The sequence below is a fragment of the Dama dama genome, chromosome 12 (genome assembly GCF_033118175.1).
Source record: "Dama dama isolate Ldn47 chromosome 12, ASM3311817v1, whole genome shotgun sequence".
Classification (NCBI taxonomy): domain Eukaryota; kingdom Metazoa; phylum Chordata; class Mammalia; order Artiodactyla; family Cervidae; genus Dama; species Dama dama.
Window position 1 is genome coordinate 44,505,028 of NC_083692.1, and position 12,923 is coordinate 44,517,950.

General features: G+C 43.6%; 1 protein-coding gene across 5 annotated transcripts in view; it reads right to left on the reverse strand.

Annotated features, from left to right (window-relative positions):
* The window catches only part of GNB5 (G protein subunit beta 5), a 31,548-nt gene that overhangs the window by 2,393 nt on the left and 16,232 nt on the right, over positions 1–12,923 (reverse strand). For 4 of the 5 annotated variants that reach the window (XR_009695112.1, XM_061157175.1, XM_061157172.1 and 1 more), the window contains 5 exons: positions 9,951–10,083; positions 6,567–6,710; positions 4,697–4,788; positions 2,401–2,449; positions 672–768 (listed from right to left, as the gene is read on the reverse strand). Coding sequence is in view for 4 of the 5 variants with exons in the window: in XM_061157175.1 (XP_061013158.1) it covers positions 672–768; positions 2,401–2,449; positions 4,697–4,788; positions 6,567–6,710; positions 9,951–10,083 (515 nt within the window). In the remaining variant the exon portion in view is untranslated. The remainder of the gene's footprint in view (positions 1–671; positions 769–2,400; positions 2,450–4,696; positions 4,789–6,566; positions 6,711–9,950; positions 10,084–12,923) is intronic. The other variant, XM_061157174.1, reaches the window with a different exon arrangement.

A 12,923-nucleotide genomic window follows, 5' to 3' on the forward strand; every position in this document is an offset into this window, starting at 1 on the left:
CGTGTATCACGGCAGCGCTGTGTGGAAGGGGCTGTAATGGAAGTGCTCAGCTATGTGTAAACTGCTACGTGATCATAGAGGAAAGGGGATCAAAGAGGATACTATGGGAGAAGCACTATTTGAGTTGGCCTTTGAGGGTTGAATAGGAGTTTGCCATGCAAAGAAGGGAGGGAAAATGATGTTCCAGGCAGCAGCAGCAGCACAAAGGCACAGCTGCATGACTGGAAGGTGTCTGGGAGAACTGAATGGTCCACTGACACAATATACCAGTGCTGCCCTAACTTTCCCTGGGAGCCTCTCCAGCTGTGAAAGAGGTGACATGAGCTTCGGGGCATTAAGAAGGGGACTCTCACTTCACTCTCTCCACCTCTGAAAAAGTCCCTTTTCAAGTATGAAGGGGAAAATGGAAGGCTAGAGAGGAAATGCCTAAAGGCACAGAAGATGGAGTTCTGATATATCATTGTTCTGAAGAAGAGTGTGAGATGGGCCCAGCCTTCATTTATGGGCTGGGGAAGCTGCTTCAGGCTGGGCAAAATGTGGTGTCAAAAATGCACTGGAGGAAAACCGATTCAGGCGTAGACTCTTAGCACATGGGGCCGTAGGAAGTTCAGCTGAAGGGAAGCTTGATGGATTCTCTGAGTTCCTGTTTCACAGTCCCAGGAAAATCTTACCACTGAGGGAGAAGTCCACGCTGGAAGCTCCAAAGATGATACTCTCTTTGGAATAGATGGCAACTTCCCTGTCTGCCCGGAGGTCATAGAGGCGACACTGGGGTGACAAAGAAGACAAAGAGGCACTTGTTTCTGGGTCCTGTTTGGTGCCTCAGTGATCACAGAGCTACAGGCCGGGGCCGGTAGCTTGTGTGGTTTGAGGGTCAAGGCGAAAACCTTTCGTTTTCTCTCAGTATTTTCTTCCTCAATCCCAATTCTTATTATATCCCCATGGAGTACTGGAGATTCGAAGAAACAGCAAATGCAGATTTCTTTAGTACAAAAAACAAAATGTAAGCCTTCTTTTTTTTCTGATAAGGAATATGTGTTCACTGTAGAAAATTCAGAAAATCTCAGAAATGCATAAAGAAGGAAATCCTACAGATATTTACTAACACCTGGCTACTTCCTTCAGTCTTAATTTACTTTAAAAAAAGTACTTATTTGGCTGCAACAGGTCTTAGTTGTGGCATGCACAGGGTCTTCAATCTTTATTGTGGCATGTAGCATCTTTACTTGCAACATGTGAAATCTCGTTCCCTTATCAGGGATCAAACCCGCGACCCCTGCATTGGGAGCTTGGAGTCTTAGCTACTGGACCATCAGGGAAGTCCCAGTCTTAATCTGTTTTATGTGTGGATTTAAATGGGGTGGATGTTTCATTATTGCTTCAATTAGCATGATGTTATGAACATTTTAAAATATCATTAATAATCTTCAAAAAATAGGATTAATGTGGTTGTTATATTCCTCATGTGGATATATCAGAACCTGCTTAGCCATACTCTGCTAAGTGTCTTGATTGTGTCTAATTTTTCTCTTTTATAAATAAAATTATGAGGAAGCCATGATCATTCTGCTATCAAAATCTTTATATGCATCTTTAATATTTTCTTAGAATAGCTGAGGATGAAATCCTTATAATTGTTTCCAAGAAATTCCAAAGGGTAAGGAAAGCTTTTAAAATTCCCCAAATGTATGCCCTTGTATTTTGTTAAATATTCTTTGGCACACAGAAGTTTTAAATTTTCATTATTATCAAACTCTCAATCTATTCCTTGTAATTTGTTTCACAATAGCCAACTAAGGTGAAATTCATTATTTAATAAGATATTTGCTATTTTGAGAGCACAATAAGGTTGTGCCTACTGAAAAACAGGTCAACATTATTTTGCAACTAGTATCAAAAGCCTTAAAATTAGGCCAGTTTTTGACTCATTAAGTTTACATATAAGAATTCATCCTCAGGAAAAAATAAGAGAGGTACCAAAAATACTTGCTTATAGCAGTTTTTAACAGGGAAAAAAAAATCCTTAAAAAAACCTAAATGTCCCCAGATTGAAGATTGGCTAGTAAATGATGACATATCCATAATATGGGAAACTATTCAATTGTTAAGAAAATATAATGTAGGAAAGTATTTACTGGCATGAGAAAATGTTCACAATCTATTGCTAAGTGCAAAAAGCAAATTATAAAACAGCATTTGTTTAAAAAGTAAAAAGGAATTTACTCAACTGTGATTTTTCTTGTGTAGAATGATTAACAAAATTTAGTTTTTTCCCCCTAAGTTTTCTTTATAGAAGTCATATCAGTTCTGTAATCAGGAAAACAATTACTTTTGAAAAATAAAATTAGGTCAGCATATCTCTCCTTCAAATAGGAAAAGCTCTTGAGGACTTAAACGTACCGTAGCATCATCTGATCCTGAAGCAAAGGCATCTCCACTTGGGTAGTACCTGCAGAGAGGAAGTGTGGGGAGAAGGCACTTAGAGCAGTGATTCCCAATCCTGGGTGACCGTCAGAAGCCTCTGGGAAGGCCGTCCCATGCTGGGCCCTTGGACTCTAGGGACACAAGGACTCCTCATTACAGAGACCAGAAATGGAGGCTCAGCCAGAAGGCCCCACTGGCCGACCTTAGTTTCTTCTCTGTAAATGGGACAGTTGACACTGGCCTTGCAGAGTGTTGGTGAGGATAAATGAGACAATATGTCTATTTGTATCTGACACTGAACATAGGCAGATGCCTACATCCTTACTTTCCCCTGATCACATACCCCATTCCAAAGGCTCAGGTATAAGACAGTGCTTATAAACACAGACACTGCAATTGAATGACAGGGGACTGCACTGACCACTCACTACAGGGGATATTTTTGGCAAGTGACTTCAACTGGCCCAGCCTCAGTTTCTTCATCTGAAAAGTGAGGAGGATAATGCACATTTCCTATTGTAAAGACTGAATAAGACAGTATACACAAAAAACATGGCATGGGGCCAGATAAAACGCATGCAACAAGTGATATTATTACTGTTACAGTCACCCTCTCCTCAATAATCAGGCCTTCTGGAGAGAGGGTACTGTAAGTTGAGACCTGATGAACATTAGAAGAGGGTTCTGGGTTAAGGGAACAGCATGGGTGAGAGAATATGCAATTTTAATGAATATATATGCAATTTCATGAATATATAGGAATTTATTTTTGTGGCTTTATAGTCATTCCTGTATCTTAATAACTTCATCTACTGTAGTAATTTCTCAAATTATTTCCTTGGATTTTCTAGGTAAATCTCTATACATCTGCAAAAAGTGATAGTGTTTTCCCTTCCTACATTTAAGGTCAGTGAGCTAGAAAATCCTCATTAACATTTCTACTAATAAAGTAATTATTCTTACTGTGTTCTAGCTTTTAAGGGGAATAAGTCTAGTGCTTTCCTCTAAGTATAATGAAGATTCTTCAGTGGTTGTACTTTAAATGCTGTCCTGATGGTGCCATCTCTCAAATGTATATGTTAAGTCCTGACATCTCTCTTGGAATCCAGTTCACAGATCCAGCTACCTACTTGATGTCTCCACTTGGTCATACAGTAGCATCTCAAGCTTGGCTAGCCCAAGACAGAACTCCAGAATCCATGTGCAACCATTGCCTTCTCCCTGCACTGCTTCCAACCCTCCCGCAAACAGATCAAGGTTTACTGTCCCTTATAAAAGATTCGGGTTCCCTGAGCTCAGGGTTCTCCTCCTGAAATGCAACCCCTTGCACGCCCAGGTGTCATTTAGTCCTTTTCATGTCACCCTGTGATACTGGAGCTTGGATAACTAGCAGAGCTACTACCATCACTATTAGTAATCAACTGTCCTTCATCTCTAACCCAGGAATCTTATGCCTTTTTCCAGCATCCACAAAACTCTGGCAGCCTTAACTTGATAGTCTCAAAGTAGGGTAAAATCTCAAATCCTTCCCAATTCTAAACCTTTCTATCCTCACAGTGTCTTCTTTAGTTTCAGCCATCATCATTTCTATCTGGAACTCACACAACAGCCTTCTAACTGGCCATAATACTTCCATTCTCATCCCCCTACAATGCATTCTCCATACAGCAGCCAGAGTGATCTTTTGAAGACAAAACATGCATCATGTTAGCCACCTCAAGTGGTCACCTGGCCTTTTGTTAGGTCCCTGAGCATCTCATCTCCCTGATCCTCCTCCCAGCTCTTTGAAAGGCTCTTCACTATCCTGGTCTCAATTTCTCAGAGATGCCTGACCAGTCAAAGAAATAACCTATCTCCATCACAGTTCCCTGTTTTACTTTTCAATGGAACTTATCAGTATCTTTGTACACTGTACATTTATCTGTGCTTTGTCTTGTTTGTCTCCTATAGGAAAGTAGAAATTTTTATCTTGTTTAAAACAGTATTCCCAGTTCCTAGAATAATGTTCAGCAAATAAGTACTTAATAAATATTGGTTGAATGAATGAACAAAAAACACTGACTTCGTTTAGACAGGAAATAGCCATTGCCTCTGGTGCAATTACACTAAAATTCTCCAAGAAATCTGGAGTACCGTTCGGTCTCACCACACATCAGCTCTTATTGCTGGAAAAGCCTCTCAGCAAAGTAAATTGAGGCTGGAGGCTAAGTATTAGTCCAGGCTGGGAGACAGCAGAAAACAGAGAAGCAATGTGAACACTCTACTCACGGACCGGACACTATTGATGTCAGATTCGTGTGTTTCAAAGGCCTGCACGCACTGTCCAGAGCGCATGTCCCACACCATGGCTTTCTTGTCACATCCCTGCAAATGCAAAGTTACCCAGAGTTATGACTACTGCAAGGACTGCCCACAGACAGGTATGAGTTCTGGTTATGTCACAGAGATCGTTCAGTTCCCATTAGTAAATGGCTCTGACAACATGCTTTTTTTCTCTGAGACTAGCTTTATTTAAGGCCACTTCCCTCTGACCTCAGGAAGTCAGAGCTAGGTCCTGGGGTAGGGGGAGCAAAAGAAGGTACCCAGACACCCTTTTTAGCATGTCTTCTTCTCTGCTATCTTTCTAAATGGCTGCAAGTTCTCCAGGGCCTCCTCCTCCCCTTCCTCCTAGGCATTTCTCTTCATGTTTCCCCCTCCTCTTTATCTCTGCTTCCATAAGGCCAGAGGGGAGGGCAAGTGGACAGTGGGTATGGTGGGACCTCCCAGGCTTGCCTCAGGTGTGTGGGGCAGCCTGAACACAGGTGGACAGCCAGGTGCCCCTGGCCAGCTGCAGCCCAGCAGCCTAGTCAGGGGGCTGCCCACAGTCAGCTGGGTGGCTCAGGCAAGTCACCTCCCTGGGTATCCACCTCAACACCTATAAAATGAACCCTCTCTGGGTAGCTAACATGATCCAGAGACTCAAAAACACCAATAGTATGCATACTATCCTGATCCTAGGAGCATTTTGATAAATTTCTGCAGAGCAGTCTGTGATCAAGCATGAGCAGTATAATTAGACTCTCAAAGGACAAACAGAAGGAAAAATGGGTTAAAATTAGATTGTTGGTTTCAACTCAGAGGAAGGGGTGGGTGAGGTACCACACTGATATTTCAGAAAGACCTGCAATAGGGATTCAACTCTACAACATCTTTACTGAGAGTACAGACAAAGTAATCAGAGTATTCAAATCTTTGGAGGACCCTAAACCACGAAGTTTAATACTCTGAAAGAGACAATATGATCTATAATTATATCAATGATCTGAAAAAACAGCGCAGTTGATTGGAGATAAATACAGTTATACAAAGACACGGGAATGAAACTTACACAGATGGGGCCAAATATCCAAGAAAATCAATTAGAGGCTTCACAACCCTCACCTGAGGTCCAGAACTAAGAAGTGGGCAGCTTGGAAGAAAGGGCCTTTATGTCTTCCAGCTGCAAACATCATTAGATGGTGTCTGCATCTCTGTCCCCTCCCACCACTGTCTCTTCACAGAGATGAGACAGGACCCGGGTCGGGTCAGCCAGCTCAGTTCTCCACATTTATTCCCAGATGTCCTAGAAATACTTGCCTTTCCTACTTGCATAAGACACTGGAAACTCTTCCCTCTACTATTCATAATATAGTAGAATATATGGGGAGGTGGGGGGCAAATGCTCTTGTGCCTTCCGCACAATTTACAAAGGATGAAATGTGGAGTCAGGCAGCAAAGGCCGGTCCCAGGTGTCCTAACTCCTCATGTGGTGCTCCTCTGCCATGGTGGCCTGCCTGCCCGACTCTGAGCTTTCAGACACACCGTTCCCTGTGCCTGGGAGTTGGAGGGGCTGGAGGCTGGCAGGGGTGGGGCGGGAGAGTGTCCCACTGGTGCCAAAGCCCTGATCACACCACGGCTATGCCTCACCGCTGTTTCTACCTGAGCTGCCTGGTGCCCTGGCTGCTGTCTCTACTGCTCTTGGATGCCAACTCTCTGCTACTCAGCCAAGGAATCTCAGCCCCACTCCAGGGGTGTCCCGTCTAGTCCCACGGATTGACAGGAAGTGCCACCCTGAGGCTCCCTGGTGGACAGAGGGCTCCTAGAGATCTTCCTTGGATCTTTACCCCAGACACGAAGGTGTTCCCGGTTTCCGACGGGGCCAGGTCCAGGCAGAGCACGTCAGCCCCATGCCCATGGAAGCTCTGCAGCAACTGCCCGCTCTCCACATCCCACAGGGCACACGTGCCGTCGCCACTTGCTGTCAGGATCTGTCGCCGGAAACGACAGGAAGGGGATCATTAGGGCCTCTGGGGAAGCCAAGCAGATGCTTGCAGTTCCACAGGGAAGAGAAGGCTCCTTACACACAGACAGACAGATAGACAGACACACACACCCCCCTGCTGAATCTGGACTCAAGCACAGAACTCATTCGCCAGTACTGAGAAAGACAGTCCATTTTTGACACCCTTGCTGTCGCGAGCTGTTTACACGCCTGCCCTCTTGCCGAGGATGAAATCTGGAGGCCTTCCTGCAGTACCTGCCTGTCTGACACGTAGGAAGCACTCTGTGAATGCCGGCTGAACAGAACCCCCAGCGGGCCCCACAGGCAGCCAAGCCCACCACGGAGCTTCCCAGACATTAACGTGCACCCCACACCCAGAGGCTCCCCGGGCCACTGAGGGGTGTGGACACACACATGCAGGACCAGGCCTTTGCTGTGTGCTGACCGCGTCCAGGCCCTCTGCTAGGTGGCAGGGCTGCAGAAAGACTGTGCCTTGGTTGCTGCTCTCCTGGAGTTCTGTTAACAGGATTGGCAGGAAACCCATCTAACTCCCTGTCCCCATGTTCATCAATTCCAGGGCAAGCCACCCTTTCCCAGTGCTGCATTAGACAATACTGAGACCAAGTAAAAATAAGCTAGCTGCCTGCTCCAGCAAATAAACTGATCCTGTGAGATAAGACTCTGAACTAAACAACTTACTTACCAGGACTAATAGCTTTGTAAAAAATTCATGAAACAGAGTGTGCTGTGCTAAGTCATTTTAGCCATGTCTGATTCTTCGAGACTCCATGGACTACAGCCCACCAGGCTCCTCTTTCCATGGGTTTCTCCAGGCAAGAATACTGGAGTGGGTTGCCATTTCCTTCTCCAGGGAATCTTCCCAACCCAGGGATTGAGCCTAGGTCTCCTGTATTGCAGGAGGATTCTTTATCATCTGAGCCACCTGGGAAGTCCTCAGTCTAGCTCTTTAATGGAAATTTTTCATGACATACTCTTTGATCAAAGAAATGAATAGTTTTTTAAAAGTTAACAGTAAATTCTTAATCTTTAAAATATTTTAAATATTTGTGATCTTATTTATAATGTAAGTAAAAAATAAAATTTAAAAATCAAACATTCATTATGATAAATGCACTAACCAGATCTTCTAACGCCACCATCACTCATTTATTTTGGAATGCAGAGAACGTGCAGGTCTTACACCAGCCTTTTGAGGTTTTCATTATTCATCTTAGATCCCAGGGCTGGAAGGATGCTTAGTTCATGAGTTCAGTGGTACCCAAAAAAGGCCATGCATCTGAATCACCTGTGAAGCTTCGTGTTAATAATAAAATAATAAGAGCTAGCATTTATTGATATTTACCAGGGTTTATACCAAGTACTTCTGGAGAAGAAAATGGCAACCCACTCTAGTATCCTTGCCTGGGAAATCCTAAGGACAGAGGAGCCTGGTGGGCTACAGTTCATGGGGTTGCAAAAGAGTCAGACACAACTTAGCTACTAAGCAACAACACTAAATATTTTATCAAATCATCTCATTTAATGCTCAGAAAACCTCATGAGGGAGGAATATACTACCATCCTCACTTGTAGGTGAGAAAAATGAAACACAGAGGATAATAAAACCTCATTTAGAATTGACCAGCTAGAACATCAGACTAAACATCTTCTGTTGCTTTGGCTGCTCCTCACACCCAAAGACATGAGGAATGGCCACGGCCACAGCCCGGGCCACCATGCCCCCTACTGCACAGACCTGCGAGACTCCTGGTGGCAAACAACAGGGTCAACACGGGCCTCCCAATCAGAACACTGCCCCCAGACAGCAATCAAACAATTACCCATCACCAGGTCTCCCTACCACTACCCTTGCTGGCCCACCTCCTGACATCAGTCAGCTGAAACCAGAATGGGCTTTAGTCTGACTCAGACAATCTCCTCCTTCAAATAAACCCAACCTGCCCCAAGCCCTGCAATGGCCCCCACCATCTGTAGGGTCAGCTCCACCATGCAGGGCATGTAACCTAGTCCTCCTACCTCTCAGGCCGCCTGCCTCCCACAGTGCTCCCCTCACACCTCACTGACAACACACTGTCCGCCAAGGCAGCCTCTCAAGGCATGTTTATGACCCCCCACTCCAGCTCCAGGCTCCCAGCCTCCCCGCTGCTCAGCCACCACTGGGAGCTGGCCATGTGGGTGGTGGCATCTATGAGGGTTTGCTGGAGAGACGTGACAAAGGCACTGCAGGATGTTTAGAATTCTGAAAGAAAACGTAGCCTACGTTATTATCTCCACTTTGTGGCTTATTCAAAGTAGGGCACAGATTTTCTATATGAAGCCTTCTCTCTTCACATTTGTTAAAACAGAAGTCTAATGTAGGTACAGTGAGGTGTGTCAAGTGCACAACTCTGAAAGTCAGCACCCAGTGAAATTCTATATACAGGAGGACCTTGGGACCACTTCTCCGACTCAAGACAGGAATTTCCACCACCCCAGAAGGTTCCCTGATCCACTCCCACCCCCACCAACTCAATGAGAGAAGGAGGTTTGATATGGCAGGGAATTCATTTGAACTATACCAACAACCAACAGCCCCGACTTTACCCATTTCTGATTTTATTAAAATTAATAATGTAACTAGGAGTTCCCTGGTGGGCTAGTGGTTTGGATTCCACACTTTCATCATTGTGGCCTGGGTTCAATCCCTGGTTGGGGAACTGAGATTCAGCAAGCCATGTGGTGTGGCCTAAATTATAATATATATATATATATATATATATATATATATATAAAATATTTGGGCTTCCTAGGTAGCACTAGTGGTAAAGAACTCGCCTACCAATGCAGTAGATATAAAAGAGGTGGGTTTGATCCCTGGGTTTGGAAGACCCCCTGGAGGAGGGCATGGCAACCCACTCTAGCATTCTTGCCTAGAGAATCCCATGGACAGAGGAGCCTGGTGGGATATGATCACAGGGTTGCAAAGAGTCAACTAAAGTGACTTAGTCTTCTATATAAAATTATATATATATATAAATTATAGTACATATAAAACCAGTGAGAAGCAACAGAAGCTTCCTCTTAGGGCCAACTGCTGGAGTGTACACACTCTCCTGTGAAGAGGGACACTGGAACAGTTTCCTCACCTGCACCCCCTCTTTAGTTCTCCACACTGAACTTGCTCCCCCTGCAGGCTGGCCCATCATCACCCAGGCCCCTGATTTACCTGCATGTCAGAATTGGTGAAGCTGCAGGCTGACAGGTAGTTGGTGTGCATAGCAACAGACTTCTTTTTGGCAGCCATGTTTTCATTTTTGTCGAATGTCAGTGGATACACAGAACATTTATTATCCAAACCACTAGCAGGAAAAGACAGAAGTGTCAAATGTTAACACAGGGCGATAGAACATGTGTATACTTTCTCATTCACACACACTTTCAAAAATGTTTTCCTTTGGCAGTATTATATGTTGTAACCTATCCCTAAACTTTTACTTTGAATATTTTTAAATGGATAGTAAAACTGAAAGAAAAATAGTACAACGAACTCCCAGATCCTTTCACATGGATTCGCTAACTTAACATTTTGTCGCATTTGTGGGAGCAAACACTGAACCATCTGAATGCAAGTTGCAGATATGACATACTACGTCTAAATACTTCAATCTGCAAATTACATCTCCTAAAAATAAGACCATTCCTTTATAATCACTAACTCATTATCACATCTGAAAAACTAACAAAAATTCTGTAACACCATGTAGTAAGCCATCCATATTCAATTTCCCAACTGTCTCAAGGATCCAGAGCCCAAATAGGTCTACACATTACATTCTGTTTTTATATATTTTTAAGATCTTTTAATGGAGAAGGAAATGGCAACCCCCTCCAGTATTCTTGCTGGAGAATCCCAGGGACAAGAGGAGCCTGGGGGGCTGCAGTTCATGGGGTCGCAAAGAGTCGGACACGACTGAGCGACTAAACAACAAGATCTTTTAATGGCGGACAGATACAGTTTTTGACTGTTTATAATGAGAGATGTCACTAGGTCAGTTGTCTTACAGAATGTCCCACAGTCTGGATTTGTCGTGTTGGGCATGGCTACCCACTCCAGCATTCTTGCCTGGAGAATTCCATGCACAGAGGAGGCTGGTGGGCTACAGTCCATGGAGTCACAAAGAGCTGGACAGGACAGAGCCACTAACACTTTCACTTTTATTAATGTTACATTTAAGTATAACATTTTTAGCAACAATACAAAGGCGATATATAAAGGTGATACTGTATATTTCTTTCTTACTGCTTCACTTTAGGAGGTTTGCCATGCCTCTCAGTCCAAGATTGGTGGTGCCAACTTTGATTACTTCGTCAAAGTGGGGACCACAAGATCTTTCTACAGTAAGGGTGACTTGCTGGTAATTACAAGCATACCTTGTTTTACTGCATTTTGCTTTATTGCATTTTTTACAAATTGAAGGTTTGTGGCAACCCTACCTCAAGCAAGTCTATCAGTGTAATTTTTCCAACAGCAATTTGCTCACTTCATGTCTCTGTGTCATGTTTTGGTAATTCTCACAATATTACAAAATTTTTCATTGTTATTACATTTTTTATAGTAATCAGTGATCTCTGATGTTACTACTGTAATGGTTTAGGAATGCCACAAATTGTGCCCATTTACAATGGTGAACTTAATTGATAAATGCCGTATGTGTTCTGACTGCTCCACTGCTCAGCTGTTCCTCCATCTCTCTTCTTCCCCTCAGGCCTCCCTATTTTCTGAGACACAACAATAATGAAATTAGGCCAATTATTAACCCTACAATGGCCTCCAAGTGTTTAAGTGAAAGGAAGCGTTGCAAGTCTCTCACTAAATCAAAAGTCAGAAATGATCAAACTTAGTGAGGAAGGCATGTCAAAAGTGTTAAGATCCATTACTATCATCATGTCATGTGATGCTGAAATTATCTGAAATTTGGACACTGAGGGCCCCTTCAAGTGGGTCTTGTTTTCTGTTTTATACGACTCCACTGATATGACTGAATGTTCCCTTGCTTCCTGGAACAAGGAAACACCTTCAGCTTGCTTTATTCTCTTCCTGCCCAGACTGACTCCAAGGAGCCCTGCTTCTATTTAGTGGGGAATGACATTTGGGAGGGGTACTCTCTTCTGAGGCCCTGTGCCTTTCTAATTGCTTGGAGGTACAGGTGTAGGGCTGGCTAGTTTATGACCAGTGACTGGCCTTGGCAAGCTTTTTTATAGATCATATGGGTGAGAATGATTGGCACCTGGCTGTGACAACGGACAAGCATGCTCCAGACTGGGCTTCCCTAACCCTCGAGGTGAAACATGTTCTCCTATTCTGAAGCTTCAGGGTCACTGTTGTAGCTCTGTTGGGATACTCACATTTAGGATTAGTTGTAATGCTATGTGAAGCAGAAAAGTTCTGCAGTGTGATGCAAAGAGGAAGGCCATGTGACTTCACAGGGAGGGGATGACCGGACGCTCCACGTTTAGACCCCTCCTGGACTGTGCCCTGTGCATCTCCTCCTTTGGCTGGTACTAATTGGTATCCTTTCACTGTGATGAAACTGTGAGCGTTAAGTATAGCACTTTACTGAGTTCTAGTTAATTACTGAGCCTGATGGTAATTTTTGGGCATGACCCTGTTCCTATGTGAAGTTGAGGGGAGTCCAGTGGGGTTTATGCCGTATAACTGCTGAGCTGTCCAAACTCCTTCACACCTACCTTATAACTGCGTCATAGGTATATAAATGTGTTAAACATGTATGTGTGTTCACATCTATATTTATATCTATATCTTTTATTGTGGTCACTTCATATCCTTTTAGGAAGTACATGGGTATACAGTTTATATAAATATTGCCATCCAGTTATAAAACGATACAATCTACTTTTGAGTTATTTAAAAAATGGGAAAATATGAAATGCATGTATGTAAGCAGGGTCTCCAGAGGGATCTCAGCAAGTGGAGAGAGTGGGAAGTTGCCTTAAAACAACGGTCTAAACAGAGAAGATGTGGGGAGTGATGGCTGGGGTGACCCTGGCTGGAGAAGGCTCCAAAGTTTTTGCTTGGAGGTCCAGCATTTTCATATTTGAAATAATATGATTATTTTCTCTTGATTATAAAAACATGTGATTAAAAAAAACTGAAAATAGACAACATTGTGACAAAGAG